Source organism: Polypterus senegalus, chromosome 16, assembly GCF_016835505.1.
Source record: "Polypterus senegalus isolate Bchr_013 chromosome 16, ASM1683550v1, whole genome shotgun sequence".
In the NCBI taxonomy this organism is placed as follows: Eukaryota; Metazoa; Chordata; class Cladistia; order Polypteriformes; family Polypteridae; genus Polypterus; species Polypterus senegalus.
This window is the reverse complement of record NC_053169.1, coordinates 68,244,074-68,260,988: the sequence shown is the minus strand read 5'-3', so window position 1 is coordinate 68,260,988 and position 16,915 is coordinate 68,244,074. Positions and strand designations below refer to the sequence as shown.

General features: G+C 37.5%; 1 protein-coding gene across 7 annotated transcripts in view; it reads left to right on the top strand.

Annotated features, from left to right (window-relative positions):
• Positions 1-16,915, top strand: part of LOC120517029 (homeobox-containing protein 1-like) — a 302,918-nt gene that overhangs the window by 220,251 nt on the left and 65,752 nt on the right. For 2 of the 7 annotated variants that reach the window (XM_039739106.1, XM_039739102.1), the window contains one exon: positions 3,909-4,003. The exons of 1 other annotated variant lie outside the window; for it this stretch is intronic. In XM_039739106.1, coding sequence (XP_039595040.1) covers positions 3,909-4,003 — 95 coding nt within the window. The remainder of the gene's footprint in view (positions 1-3,908; positions 4,004-16,915) is intronic. 4 more of the 7 variants (XM_039739105.1, XM_039739108.1, XM_039739103.1 and 1 more) reach the window with 2 other exon arrangements.

The window sequence follows — 16,915 nt, the reverse complement described above, 5'->3', positions numbered from 1 at the left end:
AGATATCTTGATGGAATAATTCTACAACACATTCCTGGAATATTTGGCTAATGGTAAAAGAGCACTCAGTAAGATTGACAGCTATTTCCCATGCATCTCCAAAACTTTTCCACATCACAATTAACCCAAGTGTTCTGGCTTTTTCACACTGGACGATAACCTGAAGTAAGGTTCAATATATTCAGTTCAATTTCAGATTTGCATTATTTTGGATTTAGCAATTGTAGATTAGGGATACTCAACATGTATTTGAAACGTGTATACCCAGGGAATTTCCAGGAGAGCCACTGTGACAAGGCACTATATTAGCGTTGAACCCGACACAGATGGATACGGAAGGCACACTAATAAAAACAAATACATGTTTTATTTTCTTCGTCTGTGGGCTACATCTTCCCCATACCCACAGACACAACACAATCCCAAAAGCACAAACAGAAACACCAGAAAAACACTCTTCTTTCCTCCACTCCTCTCAGCAGCTTGTCTCCCTCCTCCCAACTCTGGCTGCTTGAGTGGTGGGTGTCGGCTTCTCTTATAGCCCACCCAGAAGTGCTCCAGGTGATAATTGACCTAAATTAGGTTGCACTTCCAGGTGTGGCTATGTCACAACCCAGACAGGCCCAGACAAGTAGCTCCCTGCCACGGAGCCCAAAAGGGATGAGCACCGATGTAACACAAATGTGGCACTGATGCAACCCAGGGGTGCTGCCACCAAGTGTTCTGGGGGACGTAGTATGTATCCCATGGCTGCTTCCCCTGGATCCATTGTCAAAGGGGCGTCCCGTCAGCCACACCACAAAATGACAGAAAATAATTATAAAATAGAATCAAAATGCTTAAATCACTCAAAAATAAAGTTACAACAGGTTGTAAAACTAAAGTCCTTCAGCCGGATCCGGCACTGGGATGTTTTTATTCAAATCAATATTCAAAACATGTGACTCGAAATGACTGTTAGCTCTCTTAAAGCCCCTTATTAAAAAAGATGCTTCATATATAGATTATATCTGTATACAGTTTGGCTGGAATTTAATTACACCTGATATTAAAATCTCCAGTGTACACATCATGTCCAGATAGAGACTGGATAGATGCCAAACATGTGCAGCAATTTAAGGTTTTGCAGTCACATGCATTTATCAGTGCATCACAGCACATTGCAGTTGATAACCTTTAGTGAGAATGGGAACATAGTGTTTTATCATGACTACAAAGATTTGACAGTCTCTTCAAAGAAATAGTAGGCTACATGTAAGCTGCTGCTGCCACTGTACTCAGTTAAAGCTGCACAGCTGGCAGGGCAGCACACCCTCCAGCTTAACTGGCGGCCACAGCTTACACAAACCTTTTATATCTTCTGCTGACTTGATTTTTGTATGCAGACACATGTTGCATGTGTCTTTCGCTGAAACATAGCAGTGCTTAATCCATACGATAACAAAGTAGCTTATGTAATTAAGTTATGATAAGATATCTGTAAATAATTACTTTGATTTTTTCATTTTCAGAAAAACATCATTTTATGTTTAATTTATATTGTAATACTGAAAATAGTACTCTAATTTAAAGTTATATTTTTTTCTATATTACTTTACCCATATAGTTTGCAGTGGTCGCGGAGAAAATATTTTAATTTCATGTTTTCATTGAAAATGCTTTTGAATTGAAGACAGAACTCTTTAACAGTGAATGAATTGAAGGGGTGGGACTTTGAAAAAATAAAGGTTGAGAACCACTGGATTAGATAATTATTATTAAATATTTTTTACTATTCAAAAAAGTCATTTGCAGCAACTCTTGTTATTAACTGTAAAAGTTGTCTTAACACTTTCAAGGCTGTTAAACATCAATAGAAGTTACCTAGAGAACATTGTTTGATTTTATCTGCTATATGGCAGCAAGAATTGTGAGATGAACCGAGTTCCTATTGCTATTATCAAAAGAAATGCTCTGCAGAGAAAGATTTGCATATAGACTCGGATTATGCATTGACAAATGGGGATTTTAAACTGGCATACAAAATAGAGGAAGATGACGTAGAGAGTACTTCCAGGTTAGTATGAATGAGAGAGGAATGCCCATTACTCCATTGCGTTTTATTTTCATATGCTTACAGTTATGCCCCCAATACTGTACTGAGTGAGTATATTTTTACAGATTTTGCAAGGCATAGATTTCATGCCAGATATGAAGTTGAAATATCTTCAACTCCATCCTATTTACATCATCCACCTTCACCATTTCAAAATGTGGTTAACATTATTCTTGGGTAATGAAGTGATGTACATAATATATAGCAAGACAATTCAATTAATTAATAACCAATTTTTTTTCATTTTCAGTTTTAATACGTTAGCTGTTGCAGCCCTAATCCTGTGACAGCTGTTGCCTGCTGTTTGGTCTCTGTATTTACAGAGAAAGAATTGTCTTGGCATGTTTGGCTTAAAATTGAGTCAGTTTGAAATAGGCAGAATTGTTCGCCTAGAGTGCCTCTTGTCTCCTCTTGATTTTCATAGACAGAATGTTGAGGCATCTCTGCTATTGGGGTATGAACAAAACCTTGTGACCTCTGTTTTATGCTAAGATTCAGTTGTGATGTTGAGTTAGACAGTACCCAAAAATAAGAAAATGTTTTGCCTTTCTGTAGTGATATGTCCTGGCACAAGATTGTCAAATTACCAGCCAGTCTACATCCCCATCCTTACTTATGATTGGACCGGGCTCCAGTTCATTGTCTTTACATGAGTACAAATTAATCTTGCCTGTTAACCTAGGCAGCACATCTTTGACATGAATTTTAGGGTACCTGGAGACAAGACCAACACAAACAGGAAGAATATGCAGTATCCACTCAGGCAAGGGCCAGGGCTAGAATTCAAAGCATTTCACATATAAGGCAGAATTGCTAAACACTGCGCCACCACAGTGTTTATTTTTTAACGAACATTTATTTTAATTACTTAGCTGCCTAATTCCCTACAGGTGTGCTTCTACTGATATGAAAGCGCCCACAAATTAAATTAACTGATTTCAAACCAGTATATTCTTGCAACCAATGAGCAAAAAGAAACAGTAACTGCTGACATGCATGCAGCCCCTAATATCATAGACCATTAATTAGAGGAGTCCACCAACTGAGTTTAACCAATATCCTCTGTCTGTATTTCATAGCAACATCATTATTCAATTTAGAATTTAGTACTCTTCTCCTCTACCACTAAATCGTAACTCTGAGCAGAACTTTTTGGTGCGGTTATATTTGTGTGTTCATTTGCTTCCATATATTGCTTGCCATTTTTGTATTTTATTGTACCTGATTTATATTTTATGTTGTATATGTTTAGTATTTTCCACTAGTTCAAAAGGAAGGATGCTATATAAGAATATGTGCAATAGAATACATCTACAGTGTGCATGCACACTTTTGCAACTTAAGAACTTTGTGATCACATCGGGTACTATTACTGCATATATGTTTATAATCATTTGCATTTTGTTTACTTCTGTTTATTAGTATTTTTTTTTATTCATTTATTAATAATACATCTAAAATTCTCCCACCTTTTTCAAGTAACTGTCAAATTTTGTGACTTCAACTATAATTTGTGTTTATGTTAAAAATAATCATCTTTCAAGCAACTGCCTTAGAGTGTAGTTATAAATTTCTAATTTACAACAAAATTATACATGTTGATATGACACCTTACTACGAATTCTTAAGCCAGATAAAATATGTATTTGTTCATTGTCCTTAATGGGAATATAAAACAGCTCAGTAACTTTCATATTCACACATGCAAGATATTTAAGATGATAAGTGATGTAAAGAATTTTTTAAATTTAATGTATGCAATAGAAAAAGGAACACCCCCTGATATTTTATGGTAAGGTCTGTTTTTTCGAAGAAGCAGCAATCCTGGAGAGCCATGGAATTGATGTACAAAGTCCTGGAGGGCACTCAAACAGTGATGACATTGATGGAAATGACTACTCGGAGCAGGTAGGAAATATTAGAACTCCACAAAATCATTTTTTTTGTTTTGGGAATTTTCGGTCAATTTAACCCACAGGCTATACATTTTTTAGTAAATTGAAGGGTTGTATGGGTTATGGAAAGGTACAGGATATCTTAGTATTGTAAACACAATTCTGGTTTTCTATGCAATAAAAAATACTGCATGTTGTGTACAAAACTCCCTTTTAGTAGACTAGTACAAGTACATAATCATATTCACAATTCTGAATCAGAAAGTCTTTTAAAAATGTTTTTTCCTCTTTCTTTTTTAATTAATGAATGATCAGGAAATTTTTCTGATGATTATTTCTTGCAGAAATTTTCAAATGAAAATGTCTAACTGCAACCTGCTGTAAAATCTGCTGAATTGACAATAATTTTCTAATAAATAATTATAATCAAAATAATAACAATAATAGTAATTCTGTTAAATTATGTAATTGCATGAAAAATTAACCATTTTTTAAATAAAATGGATAGCTCATCAAAATTCTTATTTAAGTATATGTTGCCAACAGTTTATAGTGACCCCCAAAAACACATAATACAAAAATGAAGAAAATACATCTAAAGATCACACAGCAACAAAAAAAGAGGGGGCATTGGTTTGGTAAGCAGTTAACATGAATTGGATGCACATGTAGAAAAAGTAAGAACTGCGCATCGGATAGAGTAATTCTACAGTAGTTTTTGCGCACAGAAAAAACAGCAGTGCTGAATGTATTTAACACTTAAAATATAGATCTAAAATCAAAATGCTCTTAAACAATGAACTAAGAATGAGTTTAACAGTTTAAGATTGAATTTAACACTGGCAATTTTGCCAAGTACTGGCTGTATTCTGAAATCTTTAAATACCACTTAAAGTAGACAATTAACAATATAACAGAAAGCCATTTTATTTATCATTCATGTCAATGTCATTCTGTACCTTGATCACTTTTGTTGGTTAGAACTTCTTTTCAGTGCTCATTTTCTTAAACATGGTGTGGTATGACTCAAAGTTCCAGCTGCCAAAAAATGCAATTTTCCTATTCCCAATGTGCACAATTTGACTGGTGTACATATATTCTGTTCTACATTTTTTGAAAATTCTAATATGCAACTCCAAAAGACTCAGGTGTACTTGCTGTTGTTGGCATTTCCTTTTTCCTTACAAAGAAATAACAAAGTACAACTCACACAATTGGGTGCGAAGTTGTTTCATGCAGACTGTCAGATATAATGATGACATAAATACTCTTTGTATAAACTGTAAGTGCAAACATGACAAAAATAAGAAATGTTTTTATTATAACATTTACAAAATATGTCCACAAAAACTCCATTTACAAAACTATCCAGCAGGGAATGTTTTCTCCATGAATGGACGAGGTTCATTGTCACATTAAAGCCACAACAGCAAGAAAATATCAGCAACAACACAAATAATAAGATGTTTCTGGCCTTGTATTAAAGAGTTTTTTTTCATCATATAGATCCACAATCAAGCTGTGTTGGGTGAAACATTGACAGAGATGAACATAGCAGTTAGCTGTGCTGTTTTCAATGCTTCAGCATATTTTGTGTTTTTTCTTTCAAATTTCAACAAAGTTGGTGATATCCAAACTTTTGAATGGAACTGTAAATGTGATATTGAGTCTGTGAACCTTTTAGGTTCAGTTCAGCTTAATCTGACTTTTACTTCAGTGCAGCACAACACACTTCATTTTACATAATTTAGAGAATATTGAGTGTAATTGTTTCAGATACTATTTAAATTATGGATAGGTTTCATCAGAAGAGGTGGAAAGAGTTGAAGGGAGACGGGAAATTTATGTGAATGAGCAAAGATGAAAAAGTGAGCTCATTACGATTAGTGACCCAGACATTAAAATGCAGATTGAATTTGTCCATGTTACTGCCAGGGGAAATAGGTTACATCACCCTGGCTGGCTCTGCAACAAAATTGTTTCACTTTGTTACCAATATATTAAAGACTAGCTTTTACCCGCGACTATGTCTGCACGGGACTCTGTTTTAATATACTTTTTTTCGGAAATATATATACTCAGCAAAAAAAGAAACATCCTCTGACTTTCAACTGTTTTTACTTTCAGTAAACTTAATGTGTAAATATTTGTATGAACACTAAAAGAGTAAATACCATAAGACATAAACTAAAAATGTTTCACAATGTGTCCCTGAATGAAGGGAGGCTCAAAATCAAAAGTACCAGTCAGTATCTGGTGTGGCCACCAGCTGCTTGAAGTACTACAGTGCATCTCCTCCTCATGGACTGGACCAGATTTGTCAGTTCTTGCTGTGAGATGTTACCCCACTCTTCCACCAAGGCACCTGAAAGTTTCTGGACATTTCTGGGGGGAATGGCCCTAGCCATCGATCCAAATCGATCCCGCTCCAGGGTACAGGCCTCGGTGTAACGCTCATTCCTTTGACGATAAACACAAATCCGTCCATCACCACTGGTGAGACAAAACCGTGACTCATCAGTGAAGAGCACTTTTTGCCACTCCTGTCTGGTCCAGCAAAGGTGGGTTTGTGCTCATAGGCGGCATTGTTGCTGGTGATGTCTGGTAAGGACCTGCCTTACAACAGGCCTACAAGCCCTCAGTCCAGCCTCTCTCAGCCTATTGCGGACAGTCTGAGCACTGTTGGAGGGATTGTGTGTTCCTGGTGTGACTCGGGCAGTTGTTGTGGCCATCCTGTACCTGTCACGCAGGTGTGATATTCGGATGTACCAATCCTGTGCAGGTGTTGTTACACGTGGTCTTCCACTGCAAGAATGATCAGCTGTCCTTCCTGTCTCCCTGTAGCGCTGTCTTAGGCGTCTCACAGTGCGGACATGGCAATTTATTGCCCTAGCCACATCAGCAGTCCTCATGCCTCCCTGCAGCATGCCTAATGCACGTTCACGTAGATGAGCAGGGACCCTGGGCATCTTTCTTTGGGTGTTTTTCACAGTCGGTAGACAAGTCTCTTTAGTGTCCTGCATTTTTAGAACTGTGATCTTAAATAACAACAACAACAACATTTATTTATATAGCACATTTTCATACAAACAGTAGCTCAAAGTGCTTTACATATTAAAGAATAGAAAAATGAAAGACATAATTATAAAACAAAATAAATCAACATTAATTAACATCGAATAAGAGTAAGGTTCAATGGCCAGGGGACAGAAAAACAAAAAACTCCAGACGGCTGGAGAAAAATAAAATCTGTAGGGATTCCAGACCATGATACCGCCCAGTCCCCTCTGGGCATTCTACCTAACATAAATGAAACAGTCCTCTTTGGATTTAGGATTCTCACGGAAGGGCTTGATGATGATGATGGTCACGTAGACTCCTTCCTTTTAAATGCCGACTTTCTGTAAGCTGTTAAGGTCTTAATGACCATTCCACAGGTGCATGTTAATTAATTGATTATGGTTAATTGAACATGCATGGAAAACATTGTTTAAACCCTTTACAATGAAGATCTGTAAAGTTATTTGGATTTTTAAAACATTATTGTTGAAATACACAGTCCTGATAAAGGGACGTTTCTTTTTTTGCTGTGTATATATATGAAGTTATAGTTATTACCCATGACTTTCTTCGCGTGGAACTTCTGACGCCGTGAGAGTGTAAATATTTAATTGCTTTTTAGAGGATTTCCATATAAACAATATTTTTTGTTTATTTATTGGGCAGCACTAATATTACCAGGCTCGTGGGCAAACTTACGCGTGAGCAAGCCACGTAAAACTGACCGTGGGAGAAACAATCTTCCCTTAAATCTACGCCAGCGTATTTCAAAGTTTGGCCCTGAGACTTATTTATCGTCATGGCGAAGCATACTTTGAGGGGAAATTGCAGTCTCTTAAAGTCAAAGGGGGGGTCATTGGATATTAGAGGAATGCACGGGACAAACACTTTTTCTCCTTAAGCACACCCTGTGAAAATAATGGCTTCGATTAAATTTTTAAGCAGGGCTTTGACTTGCAATCTAGTGCCATTACATAGTTTCGGTGGTTTTAAATTCCGAAGTAGCATTACGGGTTTGCCCTTCCAAGAAGTAAGCCTATGGTATGGAAGACCCGGTGGGTTAAGGGAGTTTAAAAACTCTACCGGATAGTTAACGGCTTCATCTGCATTACAGACAGTGTCTATCGACTTGTACACCATTTCTTCTCCGTCAAAGGACTTCAGCAACATGTCATTAATGAACGCAGCTTGATCATTTTTTGGAGTCAAAATGGCCCGTTCACAAAACCATTCTATAGGCTTATTCTGTATTTCAGCAATGCCTGGATAAATGTGATCTGTCAGTTATCATTTACAGACCGGTGCATAGCATCAGGTCGCTCGCGCAAATGATGGACGGCTGTCGCTCACTTTACAGTCAGGCAGAAACAGAAACATCCCCTTCCTCATTCCACGCATGCGCGCCGTGTCGTTCGCCCCTCTTCTTAGTGGCATGAGAACGGATATAGTTGACACCTCCCAATTCACCCCCTTAGGGATGGAATTTCAAAAAATCCTTTCTTAGTGGTTATCCATGTCATTATAGGAATGCACTGTCAAAATTTAAGCCCTTTAGGTCCAGCGGTTTGGTCTGTGCGTTGTCTGTCAGTCAGTTATGGAACTGTTATATATATATATACTAGCAAAATACCCGCGCTTCGCAGCGGAGAAGTAGTGTGCTAAAGAAGTAATGAAAAATTAAAGGAAACATTTTGAAAATAACGTTACATGATTGTCAATGTAATTGTTTTGTCACTGTTATGAGTGTTGCTGTCATATATATATATATATATATATATCTATATATATATACACATACATACATACATACATACATACATACACACACATTATATATACAGCATATATATTTATATATATATATATATATATATTATATCTATATATATATATATATATATCTATATCTACATCTCTCTCTATATATATATACAAATACATACTGTACATACATACACACACACACATTATATATATCTATATCTATCTGTATATCTATATATCTATATATGTATATATACAGTATATATACACACACACACACACACATTATATCTATAAAATATACATATATATACATATATATATATATATATATATATGTATATACAGTAATCTCCTCGATCGCGGTTGCGTTCCAGACCCCAGCGATAGGTGAAAATCCATGAAGTAGAAACCATATGTTTCTATGGTTATTTTTATATATTTTAAGCCCTTATAAACTCTCCCACACTGTTACCATTATTAGAGCCCTCTAGACATGAAATAACACCCTTTAGTCAAAAGTTTAAACTGTGCTCTATGACAAGACTGAGATGGCAGTTCTTTCTCACAATTAAAAGAATGCAAACATAACTTCTCTTCAAATGAGCGCCATCAGGAGCAGAGAATGTCAGAGAGAGCGCTCGCTAAGAAAAGCAAACAATCAAAAAATCAATACGTGCTTTTACGTATGCAGAAGCACCACGATAAAGCGGCATTTTGTAGAGGAGCGTCCGTATCTTCTAGGCAAACAGCCACTCTGCTCACACCCCCTCCGTCAGGCAGAGAGAGTGAGAAAGATAGAGAGAAGCAAACAATCAAGCACTGCGGGAAGCATATCTTATATCATTGAGGAGTTTTAGTTAATATGTAATACATGCTCTGATTGGGTAGCTTCTAAGCCATCCTCCAGTAGCGTCCCTTGTATGAAATCAACTGGGCAAACAAACTGAGGAAGCATGTACCATAAATTAAAAGACCCATTGTCCACAGAAAGCCGCGAACCAGTGAAAAATCCGTGATATATATTTAGATGTGCTTACATTTAAAATCCGTGATAGAGTGAAGCGCGAAAGTCGAAGCACGATATAGCGAGGGATTACTGTGTATGTGTATATATATATATATACATACACACACACATTATATCTATATATATATATATATATATATATATATATATATATATATATATATATATATATATACTAATAAAAGGCAAAGCCCTCACTCACTCACTCACTCACTGACTCATCACTAATTCTCCAACTTCCCGTGTGGGTGGAAGGCTGAAATTTGGCAGGTTCATTCCTTACAGATTCCTTACAAAAGTTGGGCAGTTTTATATCGAAATTCTATGCGTAATGGTCATAACTGGAAGCAGTTTTTCTCCATTTACTGTAATGGAGATGAGCTTCAACGCCGTGGGTGCAGAGTTTCGTGTGACATCATCACGCCTCCCACGTAATCACGCAGTACATAGAAAACCAGGAAGACCTCAAAAAAGTGTTTAAGAAAACATGCATTATATAATTGAGAAGGCAGCGAAACAATAAGAAGCGAGCGAGTGACATATACAACCATATTCATGAGTTCTGCTACTTCGGAAACAAAGCACGATGTAAACCTACACTTTAAGTTCATAGACAGGCTGCCGCTGGCGTTTGTAATTTAGTGCCTGCCCATATAAGGCCGTCCGTCAGCGGTAATCCAATAGCAAACTGCCACGGGTAAATATTCACGGGTGAAGGACTGTGCTTATGGAGAGGAAGATGAGATGGTCAGGGTGGTGTTTGACACAAACTCAGAAACTGCGAGAGAAAGTTTTAAGTGCCAGGACTAAGGTAACATTAAATAAAGCTATGGACATAGCGAGATGGCACCAGCACAGCTGGGAACCTTCGATGCAAGTATACCGAGTGGCTCACGTGAACTGACGCAGTGCACAGATAAAAGCAACAGTTCCAAAGAGCGCTGAACAAAACCGAATTACACAATTGAAAAGGCAGCAAAAATATGAAGCGTCTGATAAGCATATTCATAAATGCAGCTACTGTGGAAACAAAGCACACGGTGGAAAAAGTCAATGTCCGCTAAAGGAAGACAGTGTAAAAAACCCGTGCATGCAGTGTGTCAGGTCTCAGATAAAGAAGAAGACGAGCTGTTTATTGATGCATGTAAGAAACGAATCGATGAATGAAACCTGTCATCTTTACAACGATTGACAAACACGGAATGTAACTTGAACACAACACATCCTACAAATACGAACCTGATTGAAAGAAATAATGATAATCAAATCCTTGATGACAGCAACACTCAGTAACACTCACAAAACAAATACTGTATATTGACAGTCATGTTACGTTATTTTTAAAATGTTCCCTTTTCTTTTTCTACCTTTTTAACACACTACTTCTCGCTGCGATACGGGTATATATATATATATATATATATATATATATATATATATATATATATATATCCATACACATACTCGAATAATGGATACTTTATTAGCCATCAATGATTGTTTTGGTAAAGCCATACTCAGTGTATTCATTAGATGAGCGGTAAAAAGTAAGAGCGAGGGGAGGATGACTCATTGAGGCATGCAGGCTGTAGTGTGCGTCAACTCTATCTGAATTGCGCGATCACATTTGAAAAATATATCTTTTCAAGTTCTATTTAGTCCATATGTGTCAAACTCAAGGGCCGCGGGCCACATCCGGCCCGGGTGTAATTATATCCAGCCCGCGAGATCATTTTATATACTGTATTATTGTTATTAAAGCCCGGGTATATGAAGCGCTGGTAACACAATAAACTACAGATCCCATAATGCAGCGCTTCAGCTGCCTTGCGAACACTTACCGCATTAATCAAGTCTACCTTATGATGCTGCAAGTTATTGCGAAGCTAGAGTTATTGCGCACTGAGTTTGCACGGCGCTTTGGTGACTTTGAAGAACAAAAAAAGTCCGTCTACATGCGGCTCTAACCTTGTGCATGTTTGGTAGCACATATCTGTGTGAGAAGCTCTTCTCAGTGATAAAGACTAACAAAACAGCACACAGGAGTCGCCTCACTGATGAGCACCTGCAATCCATCCTGAGAATCTCCACAACACAGAACCTCACACCAAACAGAAACGAACTTGTGGCCAAAAAGATGCCAGGCGTCCAGCTCTAAAATGACATATGAGCAAAGACAACTGAATGATTTGATTTGTTATTGCACGTAAGCGCGGAGTCAACCGTTTTAACAAACAGCGTATTGCACTGATACAAAATAGCTGTGTGTGTATATATGTAGATATGTATGTATATGTATATATATGTTTATATATGTGTGTGTGTATGTATGTATATATATATATATGTATTTGTGTGTATATATGTGTGTGTATGTATGTATATGTGTGTATATATGTGTGTGTATATATGTAGATATATATGTGTATATGTATAGATATGTATATATATATATATATATATGTTTATGTGTGTGTGTAAATATATATATATATATGACAACAACACTCATCACTCACAACAGTGACAAAACAATTACATTGACAATCAGGTTACGTTATTTTCAAAATGTTTCCTTTTCTTTTCATTGCTTCTTTAACACACTACTTCTCCCATGAGCCTTGGTATTTTACTAGTATATATATATATATAGCAAAATACCCGTGCCACTGTAATACTGCATTAAAATTTTTATTAAGAAGAAAATGAAACCTTTTAAAACTGAGGGAAAATATGCCAATAATTATTTGTTAAGGTTCTCTTTGTATACCACATTGTGAGTTCGGCCCTCCGATTGTAATATGACCAAGCTGTGCTCTGAGCTTACTCTTAAGCATGCAACGTACAGTTGGCCATGTGAACAGTAATCTTGTTTCAAATCTCACAGCTTGGATTGTTGCTGTCATAATCGGTTTGAGTTTCATGGTTTGTTTCAATTACGACAGTATTTGTAGGACTTGTGTTGAAGTGACATTCGGCATCTGTCAAGCGTTGTAAGTATAAAACCAGTTTCATCGATAACTTCACATCCAGCTTTTGAGAGTTTAAACATTCATAAACATCAAAGTGTCCACTACTGAAATGGTCACCTGTGAATCTAAGATGTTTAAGAGGCATTGACGGTTGTCGAAAGGTGTAAAATATTTGGCCATTTCGGTACACTTGAAAGCGACAACCGAACAATTCAGTGGCAGCCATCAACTCACATGCAGAACCATAGGTGAAGGGCTTAAGCATTTCACTCTTATAGTACTCCTGTGTAGTATAATTATCTCTTGTACCGTCATCAGTCCACACCTTGAACCTGTCCCAGTCATTCAATACATAAGACACAATATTCCTCCGGATATCAAGAGTGAGCCTGATATGGCCGTGCAATATGATCATCTCGATAGACACGGTAATGGGGGTTGGAATGATAAAGGAAATGGGTAACTGAGCAATGTAAAGTAAGTGTAAAATACCTAAATAACAATAACTATAATTGTAATAAACAAACAATAAAATAGCGGAGATGCCGTGGATTTAACAAAAAGGCTGTAGTTATCAGAAGGGAGACGTGAATCCCGTGGCGAAGCAAGGAAGGGACTGTAGAGACCGGAGCGACGGACAGTCTTATATAGGCAGGCAGCCAACAATGTGCGAGGCGTTGGGATGGGGGACCCAACGCCGCCACACGGCGACCGAGTTGCAGGCTATGGACGTATATATGTACATAAGTAGGATTCAGTTAGCGTTGGGAACCCGTGTACCAAATTTCTTGAAGATGGGCCCATAAGTAACAAAGACTGTTGAAAAGTTCAATATGGTGGCTGACAGTGGCATCATACCACCAAAATAAGTACGTACACTGGTTTCGGGTAGCTCAGGGAAGCCACCTACCAAAGTTCAACATGGCGGATGTTGTTGATCGTTATGGCCGTTATGCGTAGAATTTCGAAATGAAACCTGCTTATGCTTAACTGTTGTAAGCAAGCTGTAAGGAATGAGCCTGCCAAATTTCAGCCTTCTACATCCACGGGAAGTTGGAAAATTAGTGACGTTGGCAAGTTCAATATGGCGGCCGACAGTGGCATCATACCACCGAAATAAGTATGTACATTGGTTTCGGTTAGCGCAGGGAAGCCGCCTACCAAATTTCGTGAAGATGGGGACATGAATAAGAAAGTTCAATATGGCGGACGTTGTTGACCGTTATGGCCGTTATGCGTAGAATTTCGAAATGAAGCCTGCTTAACTGTTGTAAGTAAGCTGTAAAGAATGGGCCTGCCAAATTTCAGCCTTCTACCTACACGGGAAATTGGAGAATTAGTGACGTTTGGAAAATTCAATATGGCGGCCGACAGTGGCGTCATACCACCGAAATAAGTACATACATCGGTTTTGGTTAGCGCAGGGAAGCCACCTACCAAATTTCGTGAAGATGGGGCCATAAATAAGAAAGTTCAACATGGCAGACGTTGTCGACCGTTAACGGCCGTTATGACAGTATATATATATATATATATATACATACACATATAGATGAATTGTTCTGATTGCTGGAGACTTCACACAGGGAAACACTGTTCTGTCAGCATTGTCCATTCATGGACACAAGTTGTAACTACTCTTTTTATAGCACATTTTCATACAAACAATGTCACTTAAATTGCTTTACAAATTCAAATAAAAAGGAGTTGATATAAAACATAAACAAGATTAGGAAATAATATTATACAGTATGTAATGAAGAAAATGGTAAGGTTGAATGGCCAGAACAGAAAGAAACCTCCAGTTAAGCTGAAGAAAAAACACCAAATCTGCAGGAGTCCCTAAGCCAAAAGACCACCCATTCTATCTATCTATCTATCTATCTATCTATCTATCTATCTATCTATCTATCTATCTATCTATCTATCTATCTATCTATCTATCTATCTATCTATCATTAAAACATTAGAAAAATTTAGATGAAAATAGGCCATTCAGCCAAACAAAGCTCGCCAGTCCTGTCTATTTAAATCCCCCAAAATAACATCAAGTTTAGCTTTGAATGTAACTATAGTCCTACTGCCTACCACGCCACTTGGTAACTTATTCCATGTGTTTGTGGTCCTCTGTGTGAAGAAGAACTATATATTGTTTATGTGAAATTTACCCTTAAGTGCCAAGAATTGTCCCCATGCTCTTGTTGAACTCATTTTAGAGTAACAGTCCCTGTGTATTAATTCCTTTCAGAATTTTGAAACTCTTCAATCATGTAACCTCTTAACCTCCTTTTGGTAAAACTGAGAAGGCACAACTGTTTTAATCTCTCCTCGTAACTCATCCCTTGTAGTCCTGGAATCAGCCTATGCACTCTTCCCTGGATTTTGTCCAGTGCTTTTATATTGTTTTTGTAGCCTTGAGAACAAAACTGTATATGGTACTCCAGACAAGTCCTCAACAGTTTGTTATAAAACTTGAACATAACCTCCTTGGACTTGTACTCTACACTTCATACTATATAACTTAACATTCTGTTAGTCTTTTTAATGGCTTCTGAATACTGTCTGGGTGTTGACTGTCCAATATGTCTCCTGCATCCTTCTCGTATCGTGTACTTTCAAAGTTCAGACCTCCAATTGTGAATTCAAATAACAGTTATATTTTCTTTGTGTAATATTCTTAATTTACTTACATTAAATTTCATCTTCCACAAAACTGCCCATGCCTATATGCTGTACAAGTCCCTCTGTAATGATTCAACGGATTCTAGATTATCTGTCAGTCCGTCTAGCTTGGTATCATTTGCAAATTTAAACAACTTGTTATGTATTTCTATCTAAATTATTTATATAAATTAAAAATAGCAGCAGACCCATCACTGACCCCTGATGGACAGTACTTTTTAACATGACTCAATTCTTCTAAGGTTCCTCTCACCATAACCCTCTGCTTCTTGTGTTTTAGCCAATTCTGCACTAATCTGCACAGTACACCCTAAACTCCAACTTCTTTTAGTTTGATCACTTGTGGTACATTGTCAAATGCTTTCTGAAAGTCAAGATAAATAATGTATGCACCATTCTGTTTATATCCTTTTGTCACTTCCTCTTAAAATTCCAGCATGTCAATAAAACACCACTTACCTCATCCAAACCCATGCCGACTGTTCAGTAAAACTCCTGTTCTTTCCATATGTTTCTCAATTTTATCCTTTAAAATTCCTTGCATTAATTTACCTGTGAGGTGCATTACATATACTGGCCTATAGTTACTTGCATCTGCTAAATCAACTTTTTTATATAATGGGAGTATATTTGCCAGTTTCCATGCAATGATTTCCTAAAAATATGTATCAATGGTTTATATATATATATATTCATTCCTGCCAACCACCTCAAGAGTTTTTATAGTCACTATTCACTTCTGCCAGGACCTGAAAACAGTTTGACAATACCAATTCTGGGCTTGATACCCCATGGACTGTGTGCTCCTTTTGCCTTGTGATTGTGACCCACCTATCTCTCCCCGTCTGTTCTGGAGTCTCTTCCTTCACTACTCCTTCACATTGATTACTACCACCCCAGTGCAAGGAAGGGATAGGGGATGGGCAGTAAAACAATACTTCTCACCTCGCATTCCAGCTGCAGTCAATCACTTCACCGGAGCAGGGTCAAGTCACATTGGAATGCCTCACCGCCCCACACTTGCAACAGTAAGGAAGGGGAAGGGGCATCTGCTCCTCCTTCAGTTCTTCTGATGATGCCATCTCGCATCTGGTAGGATTAGGAATGACAAAACTTCCCATCAACGACTTGTGGCCATCAAAAAATTATTCCAAGTTCTCTACTTGCGAGGCCACTCAGTGCTGCTCAGGGGCTGCAATGAGATCATAAATGTTGTTATATTCCAGCCGCTGGACCAGCTGTGCTAGGTAATCGAGTTGGGGGCATTTACAGGGAGGTCACAGGTTATGATCGCAACCATTTTTTAGGATCATTTATTGCGCCAATGCACGACTCTGCTCCAGAGTTCAAATACTAGGAGTGGGTCCATTGAAACAAATAATATGGCTTTATGTGATTGTACACTATTGTTTCACAT